The sequence below is a fragment of the Sinocyclocheilus grahami genome, unplaced genomic scaffold, assembly GCF_001515645.1.
Source record: "Sinocyclocheilus grahami isolate Dianchi unplaced genomic scaffold, SAMN03320097.WGS_v1.1 scaffold2251.1, whole genome shotgun sequence".
In the NCBI taxonomy this organism is placed as follows: domain Eukaryota; kingdom Metazoa; phylum Chordata; class Actinopteri; order Cypriniformes; family Cyprinidae; genus Sinocyclocheilus; species Sinocyclocheilus grahami.
Genome location: NW_015507430.1, coordinates 25016 through 35862, shown reverse-complemented (window position 1 = coordinate 35862; position 10847 = coordinate 25016). Strand labels below are relative to the sequence as shown.

General features: G+C 33.9%; 1 protein-coding gene across 2 annotated transcripts in view; it reads right to left on the bottom strand.

Moving 5' to 3' along the window:
• tbc1d23 (TBC1 domain family, member 23) overlaps nucleotides 1-7266 on the bottom strand; it is a 33833-nt gene extending 26567 nt beyond the window's left edge. Inside the window, exon 1 of one of the 2 annotated variants that reach the window (XM_016260929.1) lies at nucleotides 7175-7266. In XM_016260929.1, the coding sequence (XP_016116415.1) occupies nucleotides 7175-7212 (38 nt within the window). In that variant the 5' untranslated portion in view covers nucleotides 7213-7266. The remainder of the gene's footprint in view (nucleotides 1-7174) is intronic. The other variant, XM_016260930.1, reaches the window with a different exon arrangement.
• Nucleotides 7267-10847: the final 3581 nt, after the last annotated feature.

The window sequence follows — 10847 nt, the reverse complement described above, 5'->3', positions numbered from 1 at the left end:
GTCTTTACATTTGTTTTGAAAGATGAAGCTCGCGATTATGGTAAGATTTGCGTACATTTCTGACGCATGCTTGCGGTGTTCGGCCAATCACAATGCACCGGGTTAGTTGGCCAATCAGAGCAGACTGCGATTGTCGGAAGGAGGGACTTTGTAGAAAAGGAAGCATTTGAGAGAGGCGGGGCATAGAGGACCTCCAACAATGTACAGTATTTGAAAAATAATGTGATTTTTGAACATTAAAACATGTCAACATATTCTGTTACACCAAATAATGATCTTTAAAAAAGCATCATATGACCCCTTTAATTCAGCGCGTGCAGCATAGCAGAAATAGATTCCTGGAGCGCACTGCCGGACCACAATCGCATGCAGTGTGAATGCTCTGATCCGTTAACGTGGGCGCGGACAAAATACGCACCACAGACTGAGTGTGTGAACCTGGCGTTGCGTTTGTATGCCCGCCTGGTCGGTTCTGTTCTCGTGCTCCATTTAGGCGCACTGCATTCTGATTGGTTCGGATAGCATACTGCGGGAGGTCGGGGGCGCAGAAAATCGTGCTGTAAAGCGATTTAGAAATCCAGCATTCTCAAATTGCGATTTTATGACGATTTCGATTAATCGCACAGCCCTACTTCACAGACTTGAATGAGCGCCGCCGTGCGCATGCACGCCAAACAGACAGAGCTCAATTAAACAGGGGCGCAATAATTCTGACTAAAATATACATTTCGCTGAAATATTTGTAGAAAGTAAGCCTATTTTTATGATAGCACTGACTGTAAAGTGACTGTAATGGGGTAATCAAAATAGCCTAACTCAACTCTGTGCTTTTGTTCTCATTTATTTTCATTTTTAGTTTAGTGAATTTAACTTCTACTTAGGGCTGAACAATAATTCAATATCAATATGTATCGCGATATAATTCAATTCAATAACGGTGATATGATTTTTAAACACATTTCCGATATTTCGATATACATTACCAGTGTTTCCCATACATTGATTTATTTGTGGCGTTTGACTTCGTTGAATAAACATGAGCACTGCACGTTTCAAAATCAAAACGTGGCGCGGGTGTTTTATATGAATGTATCTCTGAAGGGAACCGACTGTCTTCAGAAAAGTTTCGATGACATTTTCATTTTATCTGATAAAGTAGCGTTCATGAGCGGAGCTGATTTGATTACAGCCGTTACCGGAGAAACCGCAAGTTCTACCGCTCTCAATGCACCTCCTGCTGGCAGACAATCAGTTTTTCCATTTTAAATAAGCCCGTCTCCAGCAACATGTTTTTGTTGTTGCTCTTTTTTTTCTGCAGCAACTCAGAGCACTTTTCATATTCTTTATCCTGGCTGAAGCACATTTGTTTCAATCTATAACAATAATCAGCCACCCTACATTACCAGTCAAAGATTTTTGAACAGTAAGGTTTTTAATGTTTGTTTGTTTTTGTTTTTTTTAAGAATTCTCTTCTACTCACCAAGTCTGCATTTATTTGATCCAAAGTACAGCAAAAACAGTAAAATTTAGAAATATTTTCTATTTGAATATATTTTAAAATGTAATTTATTCCTGTGATACAAAACTGGATTTTCAGCATCATTACGCCTTCAGAAATCATTCTAATATACTGATTATCAATATACAGTTGAGGATTTTTTTTTCAGGATTCTTTGATGAACAGAAAGATCCAAAGATCAGCATTTATCTGAAATAAAAAGCTTTTGTAACATTATACACTATACCATTCAAAAGCTTGAAGTCAGTATGATTTCTTTCTTTTTTTTTTTTGGAAAGAAATTATAGAAATTAGTACTTTTATTTAGCAAGGATGCTTTAAATTGATCAAAAGTGATTATAAAGTAATGTATAATGTTACAAAAGATTTATATTTCAGATAAATGCTGTTCTTCTGAACTTTCTATCCATCAAAGAAACCTGAAAAAAATTCTACTCGGCTGATTTCAACATAATAAATACTTTTTGAGCAGCAAATCAGAATATTAGAATGATTTCTGAAGGATCATGTGACTGGAGTAATGATGATAAAAATATAGCTTTGAAATCACAGGAATAAATTGCATTTTAAAATATTTCTAAAATTATTTCAAAATGTTACTGTTCTTTAAAAACAATAAAAATCTTACTGTTCAAAAACTTTTGACTGGTATGTTTGAAGATATTAATAATTAATAAGGTGAGTCTGAGATGTTCATGGGAGAGTAAAAATATTTTTAAAACGTACACCGTTCAAACTAGGCTGCTTATGTTGAAGTGTTTGGGATGTGGCTTTTAATGAGGATACCTTTTTTGTAATCAGGCTCTCAAAAAGTATATAACAATTTGGATATAGATTTATCGGCCAACATATCGGTTATCGGCTTTCAAAAATAAAGAATAATCGGTTATCGGTATCGGCCAAATTTTTCATATCGGTGCATCCCTAAAATATATCGTGATATAAATTTTGGCCATATCGTCCAGCCCTACTTCTACTTTAAAAGTTTTTGTTTTTAGATTGCAATTAGTGTTGTCACGGTACCAAATATTCGGCACCAATACCAGTGAAAATCCACGGTTCTCTGTACCAATTTTAATACCAAAGCAAAACAAAAAAATTATAATTAAAAAAATTTGACTATACTTTCATTTAATCCTAACTGTGTACATATTTAACTTTAAAGGGCTTTTGAAAACCTTCTAGAGTTATTCAGGCAAGAATAACAACTAAGTTAGCTAAAAAAAAGCCCAGAACTGCTTTTCTGACTGATATGACACAATGTTAACCATTTGTACATTCTCTAACACTCATATTTTAGATTCACAATTCATTTAAAAGCCTCTGGTGTGTAAGAATAGTAAATATCATCATGTCCTCCTGTTTTTTACCCTAATAAAAAAGTTATATTAAATAGTTAATAAAGAAACTTCCATTCTAATGCTCATTATATTAGCGTTAGCCGCGCTTATGCTAATGATTAACTACTCTAATAACAGCGTTCATTTCAATCCGACATTCAAATTAAAATATTGAATAATATTTATAACAGAAGCGGTGCTTCCCTCAGACTTGCACTCTATTTGGGGCGGCATATATGCAATACGCTACAGAAATTAATATGGCCACAACAAGTAAGGAGTGTTTGTGCACACCAGCTGACATGGCTATGCTATGAACAAACATTATTGAGAATTCTGGTGAAAAAAAGCCTTCCACCAAGTGCAATATTCAGTCAAAAGGGCACAGCTTGATCAGACACTTGGGCTCTCTGCATTGCTCTTCAGCACTCCACTCTCCTCTAGGGTTTCTCTCAAAGGTACTACAAACTCTAGACACTAGCAAAACAAGCTAAGAACTTGGCATGGGGATTTCCAGGAGACAAAAAGAAAGCACTCGACTTGCACTAAATTGCATTTTTAGCTGAGGTAAAACAAAAAGAAATCCTCCGAGGCCTCTTTATGCCATGTCTATACTGCCGTGAAAAAAAATCTCAGACAACGCCACACACGCTACTGCTGAAAACAACCGTGCTGGAATCAGAATATGCGCATCACTCGTTAAAAAAAAAAAAAAAAAAAAAAAAAACACCGCAAATGCTGCAATTCTTTCATGCGTACAACATCTGCTGCCAAAACACACACGACATATTACAAAATAAACTTTTTTTTCAGAGCAATAAATTCACAACTACAAAAACACCAAACACTTAATGTGTACCTGCAATTTAGTACTTAATGACAAACTGTTTTTCTCTCTTTCTTTTTTGGTATAATTTTCAACCCATTCAACTGATTATTCCAATACATTCTCGCAATTTCTACAAAACCTCACCTGTTATATAACTGCCGTAGTGACATTTATTTACATCAATGGAATTGGTTATCAAGAATCCCAAACACGGTGTAAAGGTGTAATTGTAGTACAGATTAAGCCGATTATTGATGATTAGATGATGGGTTCCACAGTCATTCTAAGTCCTGACGTACTAGAAGACCAAAGCTGTCTAACAACCAGCCATACCAAGCATTCCAAACTGGGGTGAGAAAATGCAAGTTGCCACATCCAGATATTTTGGCTGAATGCCTTAATAATGAGACAGGAAACTGAAGAGCCAACAAATTCTCTTTTTTATTTTTTATTTTAGGTGAAACAGGAGCTAAAGAACACATGAAGCGCTATCTGTGGTAAATAATGGACTTTGATATTACAGATTGCTCCATTTATCTCTCCTACGGAATCATTTGTCTTCCTGGTCACTGTCTGTGAAAACAGGAAGGTTCATATTCAGCAGAATAGGAATTGGATAAAATGCACAAGTGTGTGTGTGTGTGATGTCTATGTGTGAACCTTTTCCTATTGTGGAGGAACTGCTAAATACTAAAATTAAAACCTAGGATTATTTATTTTTTTTGCCAAACTAATTGTCATTTTGTAGTTCCTCTGTAGAATGGTAAGCAAAAGTGTTTAGAAAACGATAATGGTGTGTGGATTATGAGGGGAAAGAATGATCTTCAGGTATATGCCCATTTACAAATGTTAACAAATACATGGCTGTGTAGACCTGTCACGATAACAACTTTTTGTTGTGCGATATTATTGTCATTTTAAAGACCATTTTATGCCACTGAATATATAATCATAATGTAACAGCATAATAATGCAAGAAGGCCTACACACTTCCAAATGACAACAAACTTTTTAAGAATATATAAAATGTTTTAAGAATATTTAGATCATGGAAATTAAGTATCAAAATATTAGATACCTTACAAAACCTGAATAAATAGTAAATAAACAATTTCTAACAAAAAGTGCAATGTAGCAAGTAGAAAAAAGAAAAATGCACTTGTATGGAGAACAAAAAATAAAACAGGCACAAGTGGAATTTACAAAACATGGTGATTCATTTTTAAGTAAATATAATGGGCGATATATTGCATCACCAAAAATGATTGAGGTCATGTACATATATTACGCGATAAGTCGATATATTGATTATTGCGAGAGGCCTATGGTTGTGTATTACTACAAGATTCAAAATGGTTTTCTGAACAGTTCTGTTCTACGCCAAAACATGTCTACACAAACAATAAAGCACAAAAAATGTTGACATCAGTAAGTTGTCAGCTTACTTGGGCTGTCAAAAGAAAACATACTCATCTATTCCTCAACCATTTATACCCCAGAAGGAGTGTGATGTTCATACATGATTCAACTTCCCTGTACAAGACATAACTGGAAGAGCCATAAAAAGAACCACAAGAAGAAGAAGAAGAAAAACAGTAAAATAATCCACCATTCCATTTTGTTATTTCAGTAGAGAATTGAAACTATGATCTTTGTCATTATTTTCAACCACAGAGGACAAAACAGGAGCTAAAGAACACATGAAGCGCTATCTGTGGTAAATAATGGACTTTGATATTACAGATTGCTCCATTTATCTCTCCTACGGAATCATTTGTCTTCCTGGTCACTGTCTGTGAAAACAGGAAGGTTCATATTCAGCAGAATAGGAATTGGATAAAATGCACAAGTGTGTGTGTGTGTGATGTCTATGTGTGAACCTTTTCCTATTGTGGAGGAACTGCTAAATACTAAAATTAAAACCTAGGATTATTTATTTTTTTTGCCAAACTAATTGTCATTTTGTAGTTCCTCTGTAGAATGGTAAGCAAAAGTGTTTAGAAAACGATAATGGTGTGTGGATTATGAGGGGAAAGAATGATCTTCAGGTATATGCCCATTTACAAATGTTAACAAATACATGGCTGTGTAGACCTGTCACGATAACAACTTTTTGTTGTGCGATATTATTGTCATTTTAAAGACCATTTTATGCCACTGAATATATAATCATAATGTAACAGCATAATAATGCAAGAAGGCCTACACACTTCCAAATGACAACAAACTTTTTAAGAATATATAAAATGTTTTAAGAATATTTAGATCATGGAAATTAAGTATCAAAATATTAGATACCTTACAAAACCTGAATAAATAGTAAATAAACAATTTCTAACAAAAAGTGCAATGTAGCAAGTAGAAAAAAGAAAAATGCACTTGTATGGAGAACAAAAAATAAAACAGGCACAAGTGGAATTTACAAAACATGGTGATTCATTTTTAAGTAAATATAATGGGCGATATATTGCATCACCAAAAATGATTGAGGTCATGTACATATATTACGCGATAAGTCGATATATTGATTATTGCGAGAGGCCTATGGTTGTGTATTACTACAAGATTCAAAATGGTTTTCTGAACAGTTCTGTTCTACGCCAAAACATGTCTACACAAACAATAAAGCACAAAAAATGTTGACATCAGTAAGTTGTCAGCTTACTTGGGCTGTCAAAAGAAAACATACTCATCTATTCCCCAAACATTTATAACCCAGGAGGAGTGTGATGTTCATACATGATTCAACTTCCCTGTACAAGACATAACTGGAAGAGCCATAAAAAGAACCACAAGAAGAAGAAGAAGAAAAACAGTAAAATAATCCACCATTCCATTTTGTTATTTCAGTAGAGAATTGAAACTATGATCTTTGTCATTATTTTCAACCACAGAGGACAAGAGAACAAGAGTCCCACAAGTCCATTAAGCTGTTTCAGTCTAAACAGTTACGGGATCAGTTTCAGAAAGCTACCATATCTATTAAAGATGTCTTACACAGCTAAACGGGAGAATTCACAATTTTAACAAACATTAGCTAAAACCATAGTTACCATATTAGAGAGGAAAAAAACCTTGGCCATAGTGAAGTGGTAACGAAAACGAATCATAATCATCACAACTCTATTGTGTGCAAAGCTACGCTAACACCTAGCAAAAGCGGTTTTAACACAACCAACGTCTACGAGAACAACAATGGCGTTTAATCGCTTAAAATGCGTATTATACAGATCACAATATGAATAAAATAACAATGTCAAACTGCTGAAGTCTCCAAACAATACAGTCGCTGCTTTGGCTAGCCAGACTAACGTAAGTTAGCGGTTTAGCACAGCATCGCTATCTACCTGCCACTCAAACGGCTGTCGTGGAAAAAGCTACAACATTAATAGTCTTTCTTCAACGGACTCCCAGTTCCAAGTGACAACGTCAGACTGGGAACCGTGAATAGTTCTACGGTAAAACTGATCAGTGGCGTTTTCTTACCAGCTGCCTTGAAGCACTTCCCCTACAGCATCCGCCATTGCTGTGGTGACGGTCCACGTCAAAAACTGTGTCGTAAATACCAAGCGTCTCGTCGCTACGACCGCACGCACGCGCGCGCTTAGCACAAGTCCAGACCATAGACTGTATAAAACCAGGTCTAGACGCGACGTAGAACGCGATAATCAGCAAAACTGTGGATTCTACAAGCGCGAGATTTTAGCTTTGATGAATAAAGAAGAGCGTTCTAGACCTGCTTAGTTTCGACATGGCATGACACTTGTTGCCTGCCTCCAAAATGAATCAAATGTATTTGTTGTGCATGTAGCCTAGTCCACTAGGCTGCCGAATTGATTTGGGATAAATTATTAATGATTTTTCTGTAAAGACACATCCCCTTGATGTCGTCATACAATAACATGTATGTCATTTGTAATGTGTTATTGAATAAATAAAATAGAAGATCTTTCGATGAATATAGTGTTTAATGAATAGGCTAAATATCATTTTTGTGTATAAATATATATTGTACATATATTTTGTAATGCATATTTTTAATAAAAGGGGAAAAAAGACAAACATTGCTAATCTCACTTTTTGCCCACTTCTTGTGTCATCTGTAGCTGCTTCATCATACAGATACACCTTTGAAAGGATTGGTGGTTTATTTATTTAGCCCAAAATATCAATAAAATAAAATGCCTGTTGTCTGAGGAACATCTAAGTCGACAACCATTGTATGCTTTTGATGTCAATGATTGCATACAAATGCTCATTTACTGATCTCATTAGATTTTTTACCCTGGCAAAAAGTGAGGAGGCATGCCATCCTCACAGGATCTCGCAGGAAGCACTTGTGCCACCACCACAACATTTGGGAAAAGAGCTTTGAAGAGCCCATTCCAATGGAGCACAGAAGTATTGGTCAGCGCCTCTTGTCATTGTCATTTTTACTTTCAGAATTATTCAGAAATTGAAGCACTGACTTCAACTAAGATGTATAATAAAAAATATAATAACAAATCTAATGTAAAAATATACTTTTATTAAGATTACACATTAATATTAGGGATGTATAAATGTGCCAGTTTAAACCAAAATTGCCAGTTTTCATCTGCTGTTCCTTGGCATGTGGTGACCACATTTAATAAGCATTAAATAAAAATAATTACAGCTAAAACTAATCTGCATCAAAACACAAAACCAAGCTGCCTTTATGAATTATGAGCAACTAATTTCTTTATTTTATATTATCATACATTAATACACAGGTAAACTTAACCAACATCACATTTTCCCCTAATATTGTATTTATTTATTTATTATTATTTTGCACAGCTACTTTCAACAGATGAAGCACAACAAATTCATTTTTAACCTTTAGGTGGTGCCACTTAGCTTGCATTGTAAAGTGTATTTTAACCAATCATTTATGATCTTCAAACGTGCAGCAGTCTTGAATGATTGTTCCCTCAAAATCGGGTCTGTGAATCCATTAATACTAATTGATCAGGCTGGAAAACGAAATAAGCAAACATTTACATATTAGGCAACGCTTAATAATCAATGTATACATGCATAGGGAAATGATCACATCCTATTTTTTGTAAACTATTATTTCTGGTCAGGTTAAAGCCAAGCCCTGTACCGTATTACACATTCAACAATGGCTTAAAAATAGAGCCACTTTAAGAGAAAATATCTCAATCCATATTTGAAAGACAGTAATGCCACTTTGTTTTTAATGTTGAAGTCACACAACGAACTAAGTAGGTAAATAATATAAAATGAACTTTCTTTAAAAAGATGGATGGATGAATGAAGATAATTAAGTCATGGCTGCAGTAGTCAAAAAGTTTCTTAGTTTTATTAAAAATTATCAAGAACACCACCATTCTTGAATGAAATTAAAACAGGGATTTAAACTACTACCAAACAATTAATTTGTGTGTGTGTGTGTGTGTGTGTGAGTATAACAATGGCTTAAAAATAGAGCCACTTTAAGAGAAAATATCTCAATCCATATTTGAAAGACAGTAATGCCACTTTGTTTTTAATGTTGAAGTCACACAACGAACTAAGTAGGTAAATAATATAAAATGAACTTTCTTTAAAAAGATGGATGGATAAATGAAGATAATTAAGTCATGGCTGCAGTAGTCAAAAAGTTTCTTAGTTTTATTAAAAATTATCAAGAACACCACCATTCTTGAATGAAATTAAAACAGGGATTTAAACTACTACCAAACAATTAATTTGTGTGTGTGTGTGTGTGTGTGTGTGAGTATAATATATATATATATATATATATACATACATACATATACACACACACACACACACACACATACATACAACTATTTAGGATTCTATAGAATTGTCCTCCACGGACACAAATATACATTATGTATTTAAGGGCATGCCACTTCAACTTTAAAAGTACTTCAATATCTCTTTCTAAGTCTTTACAAATTAATGCAAAATTTGATCAAAAGACCAGGGAGTAAGAACTTAGTTGCTAAATGTAAGGTGTTTCTTTTATTTTCTTGCATTTAGATTCATAAAGAAGGGAGCCATTCTTCAAAAATATGCTTCAATGACATTATTTCACAGAGAAACTAAACAAAATAAAATCAGATACGTGCAGTATGAAAGATAAAATGAGAGGAATGTCATTTTGGTGATTCATGTTTTTTCTAGGTTCATGTTTTTGCACAAAAATGTTTGCGTAAAAACATTACTTTTCTCACAGCTAAGTTTTAAATATTTAATTACAAATTAATGCAAAATTTGATCAAAAGACCAGGGAGTAAGAACTTAGTTGCTAAATGTAAGGTGTTTCTTTTATTTTCTTGCATTTAGATTCATAAAGAAGGGAGCCATTCTTCAAAAATATGCTTCAATGACATTATTTCACAGAGAAACTAAAAATAAAATCAGATACGTGCAGTATGAAAGATAAAATGAGAGGAATGTCATTTTGGTGATTCATGTTTTTTCTAGGTTCATGTTTTTGCACAAAAATGTTTGCGTAAAAACATTACTTTTCTCACAGCTAAGTTTTAAATATTTAACAATTTAGTGCCTCTGTTTGAAGAAATGGGCAAGGTGATTTCACAGCCAAATTATTGAACAGGGCTAAGAGGGTTTTAAGCTAGTTTGTATTATATTTTACAACATTAAATAATCTGCAATTTGTCTTGATTTAGATTATTATTATTATTTATATATATATTTTTTAAGTAGATTGAATATCTTCTATAGGATATTACTTTATCATTTGTATTGACATGTATTATTAAATGCTGCACAGAATGTAAAAAAAAAAAAAAATCCCAAAACTCAAGGTAAAAATAAACACAAAAATGAATAACTGTATGGCCAAATTTCGTATTTAACCATAAATCCCCTTCTCATGAACACAGTGTCATCACAGCATTGACACATCAAGAACAGATTTATAACACAAATACATCTCAACTAAAACTTTAATCCTTCACTTCCCATACAACAAAGTAAGGTTGCTAGGATGTGACAGTGAAAGGACAAAACTTGCGCACATTACAGCATCAAACCACGAATCCATAAAGCAGTCCTGCTGATGGTATACACTGGTATAATAGAATAAACTGACTGAATCTGGTGTCTTGGATGGAACGAAGAAAAAAAAAAAAAA